Source organism: Acartia tonsa, chromosome 13, assembly GCF_053477335.1.
Source record: "Acartia tonsa isolate MP-2025a chromosome 13, ASM5347733v1, whole genome shotgun sequence".
Classification (NCBI taxonomy): Eukaryota; Metazoa; Arthropoda; class Copepoda; order Calanoida; family Acartiidae; genus Acartia; species Acartia tonsa.
In genome coordinates, this window is record NC_137272.1 from 35929403 (window position 1) to 35948128 (window position 18726).

The 18726-nt window shown below is 39.9% G+C and overlaps 1 protein-coding gene across 1 annotated transcript in view; it reads right to left on the reverse strand.

The window, feature by feature from the left end:
* Positions 1-1254: 1254 nt before the first annotated feature.
* LOC145304153 (uncharacterized) overlaps positions 1255-18726 on the reverse strand; it is a 31801-nt gene continuing 14329 nt past the window's right edge. Inside the window, exons 9-15 of the mRNA XM_080145921.1 lie at positions 10790-10863; positions 10046-10146; positions 8992-9074; positions 7946-8003; positions 7445-7559; positions 4140-4242; positions 1255-1383 (exon numbers count right to left, since the gene is read on the reverse strand). Coding sequence (XP_080002047.1) covers positions 1327-1383; positions 4140-4242; positions 7445-7559; positions 7946-8003; positions 8992-9074; positions 10046-10146; positions 10790-10863 — 591 coding nt within the window. The 3' untranslated portion in view covers positions 1255-1326. The remainder of the gene's footprint in view (positions 1384-4139; positions 4243-7444; positions 7560-7945; positions 8004-8991; positions 9075-10045; positions 10147-10789; positions 10864-18726) is intronic.

Below are 18726 nucleotides of genomic sequence, written 5' to 3' on the forward strand. Positions count from 1 at the left end.
AACCAAGGTCAGGGTTGCCATAGAACATGGCTCACGGCTGCCGAATACCACAATTGCACTGTAAGTGTACAGCTACAGGTATAGTTTAGAAAAGGTAGCATTTTTATAATAAAGTAACGGGATGTGTGTATGTCTGTGTGTCTGTCTGTCTGTACTGAAGGATCTCGCTAACCGCTGAACCGAGCGGGTTCTCCTTAACAGGGTAGCTTCTCATAGGTCCCGGGAAGGTTTTTAACTATGTGGGAGGGTACCACCACCCTCCCAAGAGAAATCATAATAAAATCGAGAAAAAAATTTAATATTTGAGAGACTTGAACATAACATAAAGATGTATCGTAGAGACTTAAATGCACCATAAAGATGTATCTTAGAGACTAGAACAAAAAAAACATTTAAAGTGACACTAGCTGCCTTTAGGGGCGTAGCCGCTAGTGTTTTGATATAAAGTATTACTTTTTTTGGACACAATAAAAACTGTCCCGAATTTGTATTAATTTTGATGAACACGACTCCAGTGACGTCATATTTTTCTTTCCCGAAAAAGGGAAGGGGGGAAGAAAATCTCTTCAAAAGAGATGGGGAAAACCCCCTTTTCTCCCATCTCTTTTTTCTTCCCCTCTTCCCTTTTTTTCTTACCCCCTTTCCTTTTTCGGGAAAGAAAAATATGACGTAACTGGAGTCGTGTTCCTCAAAATTAATACAAATTCGGGACAGTTTTTATTGTGTCCGTTTTTTGTCCCCTAAACTATTGAACCAATTAAGTTCTCCAATACCCTATTTACTATGAAAGAGGTGCCACCATATCAATATTTTTAATCTGAACATTGATATTAGATATTTGTACTATTTAATTGGCCATTTCATAACGAATAGGAATAATACTAAAAGTGAGGCATTCATTTAAAAATGTCATGAATATCATACTCATTAGTTATCGTCAATATACTTATACCATCGGCTACGCCCCTAGGGGTATCTAGTGGCACTTTAAATGTATTTTTTTCCTTGAAAAAATACGTAATATTTTAATGTTAAGTTTAAGTCTCTACGTAACATTTCTATGTTGTGTTCAAGTCTCTACGTAAAAAAAAGATTATTTTTTTTGTTATTTCTCTTAAAGCTACCCTGTTAAGGAGAACCCGATCGGTTCAAACGAGATACTTCGGTACAGACAAACAGACAAAGAGACATGCTCTTACTTTATTATAAGGATTGACTGTTTGATATCCTAAGACAGACATACGGACGGACAGACAGACAGACAGACATCATTCTACTTTGTATAATAGATAACTAACTCTGTCTTTATGTCAGTGTACCTGAAGTTTAAATTGTCAAAATATTGTTCCTGAAGTCATATACGGCTGCTGATGCATTCGTTAACTTAAATAAAATTTATCAATTAATGTAAAATAATAAATCAACAATGGAAAAAACTTACAAATTAAGTAACCACCAAGAATATAAAAGTTCATAAAGGGACAATATACTTTGTGATTATTTCGTTAAGTAGTTGTAATTGTATGTCCAGCGGGTACTAATGCAGATAACCAAATTATAAAATAAAAAGAAGTTGTATCAACTTTTTTGCTTTTTATTTAAGATAGCTAGCCGGTTCTTTCAGATATGCAATCGGTTTTTTTGTAGACCTCTTATTTTTAAAGTAATTTAAGTTTTTTAAAAAAATAATTAAGTCGGTTTTAAGGTACTAAAACGCAACAAAATAAAAGAAGAAAATGGCCAGTATGAACAAAAATAGTAAGATCTTTAATTTGACACCTTACTTTTAAAATTCTGTTGAGTAATTATTGAAAAAATCTATTTTTTTAACCTCTGTTTAATAAAAACTTTAGACCTAAATATTTTCTCAAACAGACATAAAAAACATGGGTTCATATATACCTTTAGAATCAGAAAAATATTACGAATCTATTCTAAGCAAAATTGAAAAAGTTTTATAAAACTATTATAAAAAAAATAAGTTTATTTTAAGAATCATAATTTTCGGCTTTAAAGGGTTAGCTTGAACCAAACCTGAACCAAACCTAAACAAAAGACAATGCAATGTAGCAGATATTTTTTAAACACAAGAAACAATAATGTATTTTTAACTGCATTGTTTTGAAGTTTATAAAAAGACTGATGCATATTTGTTCATAATTTTTCATTCTTTACATGTTCTTTAATATCACTATATTTATTGTAGTATCTATTGTATATATTGTATGAACGTTCTCCTTTTTTTCTGGCAATTCTATAGGTTAATTTTATAGATTAAGCTTCCCGATTCGTCAATTTTTGCGATTTGTGATTGGCTAGTTTAGTAGTTACAATTCTTAAAATAAACTTTTTATTTTTTCTATTTTTTATTACAATTTTTTAAAACTTTTTCAATTTCGCTTAGAATAGATTCATATTATTTTTCTCATTCTAATGGTATATATGAACCCATATTTTTTATGTCTGTATGAGAAAATATTTAGGTTTAATGTTTTGATTAAACCGAGGTTAAAAAAATAGATTTTTTCAACAATTACTCAACAGAATTTTAAAAGTAAGGTGTCAAATTAAAGATCTTACTATTTTTGTTCATACTGGCTATTTTCTTCTTTAAAAATAAGAGGTCTACAAAAAAACCGATTGCATATCTGAATTCTATGAAAAATTTTACATCTACTACTTACTGAAAGAACCAGCTAGCTATCTTAAATAAAAAGCAAAAAAGTTGATACAACTTCTTTTAAAACAAAGTTAATATCAAAAAGGATGTTTTGTTCCTTGATTATGAGCTTTTTAGACTTTCCGACAAAATCTTACAATCAAAGGGATGATTTCTAGTTAGATAACCTCTGGAGGACAGGGTACACCATAAGGTGTTATTTTGGTGTATTTTTGAACCAAATCTTGCTACTGAAGTGAATGATTACGCGGACAAACAAACCCTTTGATTATATTACTCTCGTCTGAGTAGTCCTAACTGTGTATGCTAAGGAGTTGCACCTGTTTGGGGTCTCCTACTCTTATTATTTATGTCGCGCACCATTTGCCATTTTTAACGTCTTTAGTTACGACGAGGTGTTGGGCCGAGATTCGAACCTTGCCAACAATGAGTGGATACGCCACAGTCGCGGGAATTTCTAGTTAAAGGGCGAATATAGGTTGAATATAATATGGGCTCAAAAAAACCGTGCAATTCCATAGATTATAAGTAACTTTGAGATATTGACATATCCAAATGTATAAGTCTGTTATAGCTTAAAACCTGAACATTCTCAGGATAAATTTATGTAATAAGTGTGGTTCCCTAAGAACTCCAAACACCCTAGCATCACACAAGGCTTCGGTTTAAGGTTGAATTAAAAGGCTTTCGTTAAATGATAGTCGTAACAAAAGTGGAAACCAGTTATCAATCTATTTTTTTGTATTGTGGATTGTTTCTTCCTTGACAATATTCCCCAACAAAGTGTAAAGTATATGAATTTTATTTTTAAAAAAAAACCTTTACAGGAGAAATTTTATTTGATGTAAGTATGAAAATTATATGGTAATTGTTATAATTAATTTAAAGAGGACAAAAATAATAGGTGAATAGTGTTTTTTTTCTTATATTTTTTTCTGGAGAAAATCTGGCGATCGGTGCGTTTGTGTGTGTGTGTTGAAAAATGCGTACTAGGGTAATTATATCATCAAGAATTAATCATTGATCTTTATACAGAAAAAAAAACTTTAAAACGTATTATTTACCCTAGTATTTACTCCGGACGCAAATTGACGCTAATTATTTTATGCTTTTTAAAAAATCAATAAAATAGTATATAATATAAAAAAATAAACACTTTAATTATCAATTAAGATGCATGCCAATGTAATAATCAATTAAACTTAAGAAAACTAGTCAAAAAAAGTCTTGTAAAGGGGTAAAATAAACGATTTTGTTGACTTTCTCATTTATCATATGTTGAAGTAAAAGCAAAAATTGCAAAATCTACTTAAGGATTTTTTTGATTTTTTAAATTTAACATAGATATTTTAAAAGTATGTAATGGCACCTTTCATATAAGCTCATATCATATTGAAACTATATTCGCCCTTTAAATACAAATCCCAAATCTGGATTAGTATTGAGCGTAATAACATACCTGGATGCTATCCAGTACAGCTTGTTTCATCATTTGTTCCCAGTTATCATGTTGCTTGGGCATCATTACTTCATCAATGTCCAACACACTAATATACTCATACCTACCAAAGAAGATTAATATAGAATTGAAAATCTCAAATATTTCTGAAAACTTGAAGAAAAGTTGCGCTTGCGTATTAAAAATTATATCTCAAACTTGATGAACTCCAATTTAGTTTCCGAAGTGTACCTAGCGTCCGCGTCCTATCTCGAAATTTGCTATTTGCTAAAAAAGCTTCAAACTTCCAAAAAAAATTAAAATTGTAAACATTAAAATTTTGAATGTATAATGTATAAATCGCTTTGTTTTCACAAATTTCCGGAGTAGCTGAAAAAAGGGTCTGCAATAATTGGGTTATCTGCTGTACACTTTAGGAAACTAGGGCTAGAATAGGAAATCCATTTGGAGCTCATCTCAAACTTATATCGTACAGTTGTCCAGTTGGGACAAAACTGAAATGATATGAAAACCATTATCATTATTATTGTCCTAATATTTTTAGTCATTTAAAAAAATGATTTCACGTTTATATTTAATTTTGTAAATGGTTTTGCACATAATATAAAGTTTGAATTCATTGTGTATTAGAGAAAGATAGCTGAATGCGAGTTTTTGTGGCTTTTAGTAAATTATTCAAAAAGGCATTTATTTTAATAAATAATTTCTGAAGTCTTGCTATTTAACTAAAAGCCAGAATATCTTTTGGGTCTTTTAAAAGTTTCAATTTTTTTCAGGCTACCCAGGCAGATTCTTCTACAGAGTCTAATCTATATTTTATATACTTTGATATTTACTCAAGAACAATTATGATCATAAGAAAATAAACATTACTATACAGTTGGCCCTAGCTATAGAGTAGCACAAAAAAAAACATAGATTCAGCATGAAATCAGCATAAAGAAAAACATATAAAAGAAAATTACAAAGCCTTAAACTGTTTTTAAACTATTTTTAAAAGGTATATTAAAAATATACTTTGACATCTGTAGAATCATACTGCAAAGCCAAAAATGAGAACAATTGCCCACATCAATTTTTATTAGGATTTTAAAGTTTATTTTTTACTATGGATTAAATAATTTTTACTGAATCGTGATGTTTCTTCCCTTTGTAGGTAAAATACTCAGCTTTTAGAGTGTCTTGCTTCGTAAATATTGTATGCTAGTATACAGTAAAGTTAGGTCTTTTGATTTTATCTATCAATACTAATTGAAAATTAATTCTTTACAATATATCAATGAATTAACATAAAAATGTTTCATGTTTATTATACATTAAAACACATAAAAATTGGCTGTAAAGGGTTAAATAAATTAAGATGACAACAAATGTTTATGCAATACAACAAATTTATTTTTGTCACATATACAAATATGATATAAAATAAGATTATTCAAACATATTTTTAAAAATATTTTTAAAAAGTATGTATCTTTTATGAGTAGGGTTTTCATTCTTTTCATTTTTATTAAATAAAATTATTTAACTACGTTTGAAATAAGTCACTTTGTGAAAACACTCTTTCGGAAATTCTAATTTCTAATTGGTTTAAATTCAGCATTATGTTTTTTATTGTATTATGTCAGATTTTTCAATGAAATTAATTGTTTTAGAAAAAAAATTATTTCCATTGGACAGAGTAATGTTTTTTTTATTGTATCAGTATAAAGTGAATTATATAAAATTGTTCACTAAGTTACAATATTACACGAAGTAAAAAAAGACCCTTTGATCTGGTAAAAATGACCAGAGCAAAAGTAAAAATTAATTTTTAAATCCCCCAAAAAAGGTTTATTGGGGACTTAATTCAAATTTGGGCTCTGCAGTCTGATTCTATAGGTGTCCTAGTATATTTTTGACCCCCCATTCAAAAATAGTTTAAAAACAGTTTAAAAAACTATTGACTTTGCCCCTAGAATCTAAAGGCTCCCATAACAAGGGGACATAAACTATATACTTTCTGTACTATACATTAAGAGATATAAGTTTTCCGGAATTTTAATGTAGGGAGTAGATTTGAAATCTGCATCAAATTTTAAGGATTTTTTATAAAATTCGTTTTTTGTATAATTCTTTATCTAAAAGCGTGTCTTAACCTCTTTTCGAGGAAGCTTTGTGTTTATCAAGTTCGAAATTAAATTCCTTATCATTAAACCAAAATCAAAGCGCAAATGTCGTCTTTTAGGGCTTTCCTTTCATAATGTGGCGCGGCATAGAGTGTTTGTTTATTTTGGATGCGCACGTTCTTTACTTTTGAATGAGATATGAGAGTGTGAAGATTTCGGAGAACAAAATTGGGCTTATCATTGGTCTCATTGAGTGTGAACGACCCTAGTATATCAGGGATTTGAAACCATAAAAGCTTCAGGTAGAATTTGTTAATTTGATTAAGAAGTATGGTGTATAGGACGATTATATGTAGTTTTAAAAAGGCTTTAGCCAGCTAAGCATGAAACTTAATTATGATTAATATATGTTTTAGTAATTTTTATGTGCCTTATTGTTGCATTTAACAATGATTTATTAAACCAAATAATTTTCCTTTAAAGCCAAAGTTTCCAAAGATTCTTTAACCATAAGAAAAGAAAAAGATTTTTTTTAGTGCTCAAAGTTTTAAGATAACGAATAATATTTTATTCTGTTTATTAATTGATCTTGTAATTTCAGGTCTTTGAAATAATTTCATCAATAAATCTATATTCAAACCTGCTGTTGAAACTTGATGGTTCCTGGTATTGGGGGTTTGTATGTTCGCCAACTGATCTCGTGAACTTCCCGCTAATTCGGAAGTCAAGCTCAACCAAAGTGTCATGGTTGAGACAAAGCGGAAATACAAATTAAGTTAATTAATTTTGGCATCTGTGATTGGTGGATTTAAAAAATCTGCGCTCCGATTGGATGTCGTACATCATTCAACCAATTAGAGCGCAGGTAGTTTAAAATCCACCTATCCTATTGGTCAAAATTAATTAACTTAAAATGTATTTTCGCTTTTAGATAAAGAATTTTACAAAAAACGAATTTTATAAAAAATCCTTAAAATTTGATGCAGATTTAAAATCTACTCCCTACATTAAAATTCTGGAAAACTTATATCTCTTACTATACATGTACATATTCTTATAGAAGTAATCATTGTATAGAACTAACTCATACATAAACTATGTACTTCCTGTAAAATACCTGTACTGTACATGTTTTTATAGAAGCAATCATTGTATAGAACTAACTCATACATAAACTATGTACTTCCTGTACTATACCTGTACATGTTTTTATAGAAACAATCATTGTATAGAACTAACTCATTCATAAACTGAGTACTTCCCACACTTTTCAGGTAAAGATTATTCAAATCTGGCTCATTTGGCAGGAAACCTGAATTCAAAACAAGTTTAACAACTCCCATAAAAGTGTAGCTCACCAAATTTGACAGACAAACTAACATTACAATTTTTTATGTAAAAAGACATTCAATATTCAACAATTCGTTAAAGTTTAATTTTTTTGTAAATCTAGCATAAAATTACTTGTTTACGAATTTACTTATATTTTAAGACTTGATTATATAGACGCTTCGTGAATAACATTTGCTTTAATGCAATTTTGTCACATTTAGTTTTTTTAACTTAAATATATTTGTTATTGTTCCTCACCCCTTATGACTTACCCCTATCCCCTCATCTGACCATGAAGGAACGTATTAACTTAGATCAAAGGATTATATTTGCAACCTAAAATTCCCCTGAAACACTATGGAATACCTGATAGAGTAGTGGGAGTAACATCAATAAATCCAGTTTCCACATAATGATTCAACACCTGTAATTAAACGCAAAGGTACCAATAAAGTAGATCTCAAAAAGCGCCCGACATAGAGCTATACCACACAAAAAGAACATACATACATAGTAGAAAATATGTAATGGAGATGTATCCTACGAGGAGCTTTTACAGCTTTAGGCTTCAAGAATGACACCATCTATCAGTATCAAAGCATAAAAGATCATTCCAATATAAACAACCCCTTAAATAGTGGATGTAAATATTTATTTATTTCCCGGAGGTAGTCATTTATTTCCCGGAGGTTGTCATTTTTTAAAAGATTTTTAATTTTTTTTTTGGAAGATTTTAGAATTTTTATTAATTATTAAAAGAAACTTGATATCAGGGATATAAATGATCATAGCTGGGAAATAAATGAAAATTAAAAACCAAAATTAAACCACATTTTAGCATAAAAAAATGAGTTTTTTGTTTAAATGAGAATTATATTCCTGTCCAGTTTTTTGTTTAGGAATGAATATTTCTTACCCGAGGGAATAAATGATGGACTGATAGGTCATCAAAACAAAAAACTGGACAGGAATACCCCATGGATGGTCAATTTGACAAAGTGAGTTAGAGGGCAAATGTTTGTGCTCACAAAAAAATAGAAAGAAAACAATGGACATAAGAATGATACCCAAATAGAATTACCAAAATGTCTCTTGTTGCATTATATTAACAACAGACCTACGGACCAAGTAAGGTGCACACTGGATGTATCTTCAAACAAAAAATGATAATCAGCCGATAAAATAATCTTCTCTCTTTAGCATGTAAGACTGGGAGGACAGACTATATAAGTGAAATATTGAGTAGCTTTGCTGATAAAAAGAAGGGTATATATAAGTTATACAATGACCTCTTAGATTTTTTTAGAGAGATGAGGGGAGGCGTTAAAAGTTCTGGGGCATTAAATGATGGATTTCACTTTTAACAATCTAGTAAGTGAAACTCATAGATTGATGATGAATTATGAAACTACCTTTGTGATATTGGGATGAACTTTGAACTCGTAGAAAAATATTTTATGAGCTCCCAGCACCTTTAACAACTCAATCCATTCAACTGAAATAAACATGATGATGAGTACGGCGATAAGTAGGCAAGTAGTTATTTTGTTAAAGTAATTGCAATAAAATCATGTTTGTATTGCATATATGTAAATATTTGCTAAAATATTGTCAGAAATTGCAGTATACAAATTTAATTGGAAAATTCTTCATCAGAACAGTGCAATTTTTATGACCAAACGGCCAAAAGACATCCAACTCTGTAATGCATTTTCCCTACTCCAACTATACAACTGACAAAGCAATAATAAGAATAAACTTCAACGTCTTCAGCAACAATACTGTTGTGGGTCGAGATTCGAACCCATCACCTTCACGACATTGAACAGACAATAGCGGAGATTTTCATATTAGAGTAGAGAGATTACTCAAGAGAAATAATGTCTGATTGCACCAATAAGAGAATCCTTACGGAATGTTTAAGAGATGTCATTGGTTGAAGTTGTCATTTTATTACGAACGCATGTTTTTTTTTTCATTTCATTCATAAATAAAAGTTAGCTGTAAACAGTATAATTTTTAAGTACAAAGCTTTGCTGAATCAGACTTAATTGCCCAAAAATTTCGTCTTTAAAGTGAAAGCTTCAAACAAAAGTGGATTTTTAAAAAAAGTTAGGCTCGCTACTTGCTGGTGAGGTAAAGTTATTTTTGTGAAAGATCCTCCAAAATTGCATAAGAAATCTACAAAAATTAAATAAAACCTTAAAAGGGTTATTTAAATATGATTTTGTTTAATTTTTGTAGATTTTTAATGTGCTTTTGGATGATTTTTCACAAAAATAATTTTGCCTCACCATTGACTTTATCTTTTTTTTTAAAAAGAACAACCTCAGCTTGAGTTGAAAGTAAACAAAACTTTTGTCTGTTAGAAATATTCCTTTTAAGATTTGACAAAAAATCGGGTCAGATGCATAATCTAGATATAGTAAGTCTATTCATATTATCTATACTACAAAAAAAGCATACTTATTCTCAAAGAGAGATCGACATCTGGAAAAGTCAATCCCTTCACACAGATTCCAAATTTCTCTTTGGGTTTCCCCTCCTCTGGTACGTTGTAATGCACCCTGAAATATAAATAATTATAGAAAAGCGTCGCTTTTAACAATAATGAAAACAATAATTCATCAGCACCGAAGATCATAAATATGAAAATCCTTTTCCACAACAAAAAAAATAAAATAAAAACTTTTGTTTTTGTATATTATTTTGAATGGAGAAAAAGCAAAAACATTAAAGGGGCTATTAAATGATAAATAGCAAAGCAAAAGGGATAGTTTGTGCTGTATTAATAAGATACGCTTCTTGTGATATGAAAATGTGATGCACATGTAGAAATGATAGCACACTAGGGTTAAAGTGACATGACAATGGGTCTAAAATTCCTTTTTTTGAAACTCTTTAGAACAGTAGCTAACGTAACCTTTCATATTTTGACTAAGTTTTAATTTATTTTAATTTAGTCATTCTTTTAGAAGACAGAGCTCACTGAAATTATTATTGCAAACAATAGCAGACAATTAAATTCAAAATAAATAAAATTATTTAAAGAATATTGTGGATGGTTCTAACAATGCCTTGTATTTTTTATAATAACAGTCTAGCTAAGACAGAAACTCTACTGTGATAATTGTGTAAATAAGCAGCTATTGAACCCTTAAATCAAATGCATATTGTCCAAATCTCTATATTTCTAAAAAAAAAGCCTACTTTAGCATGTTTGTTGGTTTTGTACAGGGATCCTCGACAATACTCACGGACAATAGCTGCTTCTTCCAATGGGTCTAAAACAGAAATTTTATGTAAATTAAGTAAAATCTGTGCAGATAAATGGCGCATCTTCTGTTAATAGTAGAAAAATGCTACGCATAAAACCCTTGAAATTACAAATCGATAGAATTAATTTTGGTTAAATAAGTTAATTAACAAAGCTTGTCCTAAGTTCTATATCTGGCGGTTGCTCCCCTAGCCTCTATAGACAACTTGGAATGGACAGAATTAAATACCTACCCTGGACCTATATGCAGGTTTCCTGAAATTTAAAAAATACTCAATCGATTGAACTTGAACAGACAAAAAACCTTTTTGGATGTGATGAATATGTATGTCAAATAAGATCTAGAAACAGTGAATAGATAGATCAATTACTGATCCTAGCAATAAATGACGGCTTTTTACGTAGTCTGGATGCTAGTAATAAAAGCCACTTGGGAGACAATGACCCCAAAAAATTACAGATTGTAATTAATAAATATATATTTTCTATTATTAGATTTTCAACATATTTTTCCTGGAAATATTGGTTATATTCTGGTAAGCCGAGCGTTCTCGGCCCACGGGGTAACGAGTTCGGATTCAACGAGCCCTAGCCTTTAATTATTCTACCAAACAAACAAGCAGGATTCAATCATACAGAAATTATATATTTAAACTGAATAATATTTACAAGTTATGTTTACTATATATATACAACAAAATATAACAATGGTTAGGTTTGAAGGGGGTGTGGGGCGCTAGGGCTTAGCGCCCGACGGTAGACAGGCTGTGGGGGCAGCGGTGGTAAAAGGGGAGGCAGCACCTCCCGATTATATAAGCGCGTGAGGGACTCGTGATAGTTGCATGTTCAAGTCCCCTCCCCACATTTAGGCAGGCTAGTTTGACCGCTGGGTGCGGGGTCAACAGCGGTCATGAGATGGATAGTGATATAATAGGATTAGTGCGGGGGGTTTGTTATCATAAGTCACAGCGAAGCAACTCTGTAAACGGCCTGTCCGTCTGGGTGTCGTATTACCACAACCTCCCCTTCAAGGGTTGCGTGGCTCCTGAGCCACCAGGCCTTGAACCTGGGGATACGACAGCCGGCTCCTGCGCCCGACAGGCAGTTCTTGGGGCACAGCTCGATGGAGGACAGCTCGGGCTACACAGGCTCCCTGGGACACTCGTTGCTCGGTCTGACTGTGGTTGGTGATCAGCATTGTCAGCTCCTGGTTGGCTTCTAGGCGTGGGTTGGCGACGGCCAGGCCTCGCCGCTGGAAATTTTGCCTCGTCTGCAGGATCAGTTCTGTCGCGGCTGGTAGCTGGACACGGAGGCCTAGACAGACTCTGGTGGTTCCTAAGGGTGGAATGGTGATGGCAAAGGGTGCATAGAACTCCATGGGGGCGCCTGCTTGATTCAGGTTGCTTGGCCTCCTAGCTCCTACCCGGATGGGAATGGCTGTCATCAGCAGGGGGCACATGGCTTCTTCTTCTTCTTCTGGGGCGGCCTCTTCCATCGCAGTGGCTGGCTCTTCTCCTACAGGCTCGCTGCTGGCTGGCAGGTTCTCCATGTCCGCGTCAGGGTTCCAGATGGCATCTCTGAGTGGCTCTGGAGCGGGCGGCGGCGGCGGTGGTTCGTTGGGCTGCTCCTGCAGGTTTTCCTCCACTGGGTCACGATCTTGGCCGCTAGGCTGTGGGGCGGCTGCGGCTGGCTGGTGCACTGGGAACTCTCCTGGGTTGCTAGCTGCGGGCGCCGCCGCTCCAACTGGCAGCTCGGTGGCATCCTCGTCGCCGTCCATGTCAACTTGGATGTCTTCTGGGATCTGGTGGGCAGTCACATCTCCAGTGTATTTGCGCAGTCGGCCTACATGCACGGTAACTTCTGAGATCCTGGCTACTGGAGAGGCAGGTTTAATGACATAATGGACTTCTGTAGCTTTCCTCACTACTTTCCAGGGGCCAGTCCATCTCTTGGTAATCTTGGCTGCCTTCCCTGGCACCAGGCGGGGGGCCAGGTACCAGACCAAGTCTCCAACCTCATACTTGGCCGTGCCTTCGTAAGCTGCCGCGCTCCTCCTGATGGCTCCCTCCTCCTTCTGCTGGATGGCATCATACACTGCATAGTAGCGCTGCAAGAGAGCTTGGACGTTGGCTGGAACTGAAGCATATTCGGTCTCTGGCAGCCGTAGCACCATGTCCACTGGAAGTTTGGCCTCTCTCCCAAAGAAGGCCAGGAACGGGGTCACACCAGTGGATCTGCAGGCCTTGGTGTTGTAGGCAAAGGCGATGGCAGGCAGGTGTGGCTCCCAGTTGTTATCGTCTCTGTCTAGGAACAGGCGCATGCCTGTGTTGAGCGTCCTATGAAACCTCTCTACTCGGTTGGACTGCGGGTTGTAGGGTGGTGGATGTGTCAGGCCAATCTCGAGCCTGGAGGCCAGTTCCTGGAATACCTGGCCGGTAAATTCCATTCCATTGTCGGAATGGATCTTCAGGGGGCATCCGAACGTGGCCAGGTGGCGGTGCAACAGGGCTTCAGCCACCGTGAGGGTGCGCTTGTTGGGGATGGCGTAGAGGCTGACAAACCGGCTGAATCCATCTTGGCAGGTGAGGATGTAGCGGTTCCCAGCTGGGGTCTCTGGCAGTGGCCCCACCAGGTCGATGAATAGGACTTGCTGTGGATACCCCTGGCGGGAGGGCACGTGGATCCCCTGCTTCAGCCTCTCCTTGGTAACTTTCTGGACACACTCAGGGCAGGTTTGTACCATCAGGCGGACGTCACGGGCCAGGTTGGGCCACCAGAAGTGCATGGCAACGCGGGCGATAGTTGCGTCCATCCCAAAGTGCCCATGGGCTAGAAAGAACGCGTCCTGCTGGAGGGCCGAAGGCAGCAGGTATCTTGTCCTCTCTCCTGTCAGAGTCTGGTCAGTGGTGGTGAGGCAGCCGTGCTCGTCAAGCCCCAGGGCTGGGAAGCGGCTGGCGTACTGCTGCTCGTCTCGTTCCTTGCCACGCAGCTCAGCCTTGGTTGGGGCCTTGCCATCAGCCACCCATTGGCGGACACGGAGCAGGAGGGGGTCCTGTGTCTGGGCTTCCAATACTCTAGCTGAATCCAGTCGGGCGGCAGGAGGCCGGCTAGCTGCGGCCTCCCCTAGCTGGCAAAGGTTGTGGATATACTCAGCCTGCTCTGCTGATTCTTCAGCGCTAGCCGTTGGCATGTTGGCATCTTCCCGGCGGCTGAGGGCGTCGGCGTTGGTATTCTGGGTGCCAGGCCTGTGGCAGACGGTAAAGTCTAAGGCCGCTAGCTCCTCCTGCCAGCGGGCCACCATCCCTGTGGATGTGTTCAGTGATTTCATCTGTAGCAAGGCAGAGGAATCAGTGTTGATCTGGAAGCTGCGGTAGGACAAGATGCCGTGGAATTTTCGGATCCCATAGATAATGGCGGACATCTCTCCCTTCCAGGACGGGTAGCGCGTCTCAGGGTCGGTTGTCTTGCGCCCCACGGCGGCAATCAGCCTCTCCTTGCCCTCCTGGCATTGACTCAGTATGGCAGAGATGGCGCGGCTGCTGAAATCTGTGGTGAGCTGGAACACTGCTGGCAAATCAAACCTGGGCGGCGCTCGGATGGGGGCCTTGCGGAACTTGTCCTTGAGTTGCAGCAGCTGGGCTTCCATCTCAGGCGTCCAGGTTAGGGCCTTGGCCGTCTTCTGCCGATTCATCTCGTAGGTGAGGTCTGCATACTCTGGGATGAACAGGCGGTAGTATCCAAAGAAGCCCAGCAACGCCAGCAAATCCTTGGGGGTGCTAGGGGCTGGCCAGTCCAAGATGCGGTCAATATAGTCCTCTTGCATGGCTATCCCCTCACGGCTGAGGGTGTGGCCCAGATAATCCACCTTGGATCGGAACAACTTGGTCTTGGCTAGCTTGAGGCGGATCCCTCCCCTACGGTGGGCTTCCAAGACCTCTCGGAGCCTGGCCAGGTGGGCCCAGGTATCCTGATGGAAGGTCAGGACGTCGTCAAGGTATGACTGGAGGTTGGCTGTGCCTAGTGGGTTTAGGACCCCTGCAATAAACCTGGAATAGACAGACGGTGCCGTAGCCAGGCCAAAGGGCATCCTTTTCCATTGATACAAGCCCCTGGGGGTGGTGAAGGCGGTGCAGGGCCGGCTATCCTCAGACACACGGATGGTGTAGTATGCGGCCACCGCGTCTAAAGCACTGTAGACACGGTGTCCGCCAGCTCGTTCCACCAACTGCTGGATCCTAGGCAGGGGGTAGCTGTCCAGCTCCAGACACTTGTTGAGGGCTCTGTAGTCGACGGCCCAGCGGGTGCTCCCATCCTTCTTCTTGATGGGCACCAGGGGGCTGCTCCAGGCGGAGTCCGACGGCTCTATAACTCCTTCCTGTAGCCAGGTGTCCAGTTGTTTCTCCAGTTCAGCCTCTTGCCGCGGGTTCAGATCCCTAAATCTCTGGCGGATCGGCTGGGTCCCTGGCTTGAGGCGCAGCTGCAACTCAACCACATCTGTGCAGCCGGGGGTAGAATTGGAGAAGACGTCCCTGTACTCGGACAACGTAGTCCAGACCTCCTTCTTGAGCAAGGGGTCCTTGCGTAGGAACTCATTGTCTTCCATCTCCAGGGCCTCCCACAACTCCTGCATGTCTATAGGCTCAGCAGGTTCTTGGAACGAGTGGAGACGCGGGGGAGGCGTATCAGAGACCTCTAAAATGTCAGGTTTGACCAGCTCCCCTGCCACTGGGAGGCCAGCATCCAGCAAGAGGGGCACCTCCCCCTCATTGACCACCAGTACTCTAAACACAGTGGCAGAGCCAGGCCTGTGGGCATACAGGCCCTCTGGAATAACAAGGTCCTCCCCAAACCTCTGTTCTGAGGCAGCTAGTTGAATGGCATCCTTGGTGCGATGGCCTACTAGCTCAACAGGGACCGCCATAACCCCGCGGCCAGGCAGGACCACCCGCTTGGCTGTGCGGAGCTGGGGTGGTTGACCGTCAGTTGGAGTGACAGCGCTTAGCCTATACGTGGCTGGTGCGGGGTCAGCCTTGGCTCCGGGACCCACCGGCCGCGACTTGACGGGCTCGGCTTCTGGAGGGGCTGACGTGTCGGAGCCAGGCGTGGCTCCGGGGGCGTCCGGCCACGATTTGACGGGCTCGGCGCTGGGAGAGGTCAAAGTGCTGGGTCCAGCTTTGGCTCCGTGGGCGTCCGGCCGTGACTTGACGGGCACGGCGCCGGGAGAGGCTGGGGCCTGAGAGTTGAGTGTGGCTCCGGGTACATCAGACCGCGACTTGACGGGTCTGGACTCGGGCTTGGCTGGTGGACTGGCTGGAGGTCCCAGGTAGAGGGGGCCAGGTGGACACGGCTGGCCGTTGATAAAAATGTCGGCGGAGAAGATTGGTTCTGGAGGGCTGGCAATCTCAGGAAACGTTGTTGGCAGGCTCTCCCTTGGCACCTTGGGCACTGGGGGCAACCCCATGGCTAGCAGGTTAGCTCCCTTGTGTGCGTTGAGCTCAGCGTCCACCCAGTGTGTGCCTTTCTCAACCACACGCGGCTGCTCAGGCAGGGGGCCTGGCAGAGGCCCCTCATAGCTTAGCTCTCTCTCGGCTGTCTCCCGGTCAATGGGGACGCCACGGAGTGGGATAAACTCCCCACGCACCCACAAGCAAGGTGGTTGCATGTCGAAACAGAGCCTAGTTCCGAACTCCTTGAGAAAATACCCTCCTAGGTTCAGAGGGTGTGAGAGATTCCGGACCACAGTCACGTGGTATAGATGGAGTATAAGAGTGTGTGAAACTGCCATATATAACTCTTTTAATTTTCCGATTACCTGGAGGGGCTGGCCTTCCTCATTAGCAGTCAGGATCTGGGTGTTGTCCGGAATCAACATGCGTTGCACGCCCATCGCGTGCATGAGATGCTCAGAAATTACAGCAGACCCTGGTACACGGTTGCCAGAATCAATCATGGCATCAACCTGTACATGCTGGGCAGGGTCAGGAGTAGGAAACCTCACCCTGACATGGCAGGGGAAGTGGAGGTCCTGCCCTTGAGACAAGGGGGCCTCTCGTTTGGCTGGGGTTGGCAGAAACTTTGGTGGTGGCCGCACCGCAGCTATGGTGGTATTGCTTACCATGGTGGCTTAGACTGTAGCTTCGAATCACTAGAGCTTATTAATTATCACTTGGTCAACAATTTTATATTTATTTTTATCACTTGGTTGACATTTATACACACTGATGTGTTGTTATCACTAGGAGCTCTAGGTGTGATTCTGGAAGCACTGGCAGCAGGGAATGTCCGTCCTGCAAGGTTCAGAGGGGTGACGGCGGTAGGGAATGACCCGTCCTACAGCGCCGCTGGTTCGAATCCCGAAAAATGGCGGCAGGGAATGGCCCGTCCTGCAGCGCCTCGGGTTCGAATCCTGGGAGGCAGCGGCAGGGAATGTCCCGTCCTGCCGTGCCTGTGGCTCAAAATCTGCTATCCGTCGCAGTGGTAGGGCTTACTTGTGTGCTGAAGCTTCGCAGCCACACATTGCCTTCTTAGGGAGACCAGCACACAGCTGTCTGTCTCGTAGGTTTGGCCTGGGTGTCCTGGGGCTTGTCCCAGCTACACTTGCCAATTTAGACTCAGTTCTGTAGCCGTCTGAGCTAAATTATCCGATTGCCGTGGCTGCGCACCTAGCGCTACTCCTACACGACACGGAAAAAGCGTCTTAACTGGCGCTTTTAGCAGGCTAAATCTGCTTGCCGTAGGCCAGAGGCCCACATATTGCGTTCAAAATGATGGAAATTCGACCTAAAAAGGCCGTCTCACGGGTCAGTTGGCGGCTGATTGTCCCCTTACTTGCCAAAGGGTCCAATCAGAGGTAGAATAGGCTAGTTTCTGTAAGGCTCGATTGAAACACGCTGACACCAAGTTCTGGTAAGCCGAGCGTTCTCGGCCCACGGGGTAACGAGTTCGGATTCAACGAGCCCTAGCCTTTAATTATTCTACCAAACAAACAAGCAGGATTCAATCATACAGAAATTATATATTTAAACTGAATAATATTTACAAGTTATGTTTACTATATATATACAACAAAATATAACAATGGTTAGGTTTGAAGGGGGTGTGGGGCGCTAGGGCTTAGCGCCCGACGGTAGACAGGCTGTGGGGGCAGCGGTGGTAAAAGGGGAGGCAGCGCCTCCCGATTATATAAGCGCGTGAGGGACTCGTGATAGTTGCATGTTCAAGTCCCCTCCCCACATTTAGGCAGGCTAGTTTGACCGCTGGGTGCGGGGTCAACAGCGGTCATGAGATGGATAGTGATATAATAGGATTAGTGCGGGGGGTTTGTTATCATAAGTCACAGCGAAGCAACTCTGTAAACGGCCTGTCCGTCTGGGTGTCGTATTACCACAATATTAGTATGGGTAAAGCAGCAATTTCCCCCAACAGAAAGCGGACCAGCAATACTTATAATAGCTGCACTGTCGTAGCATTAATTTATAATTCTTCAATATAATCTTTTATTATTTTTTTATCTGTTCATAAGATTGTTGATATTTAGATGTTGTACCTTAAGAAATAAGCTATGTTTGTATCAACAGATCTATAGAATAGATGTATAATATACAGATAACTACCTACTCTCTTTTTCCAAGGACATTTTCGTAACAAATTGTTTTCTCTACTTGGCTCTGTTTATGTTCCCGACACAATTGGTTGATTTTCAAGACCCAATTGAGAGTCGGCACAAGGTTCTTGGGATGGGGACATACAGTTAACCTCTTCCCCCTATTCTAATATTGTGTCTAAATACAGCCAGCCTCATATGGAAATGTCTTGGGGGAAGCCCATCGCCCATTCATCTTATTGAATCTGATTTTATTAATGACCTAAA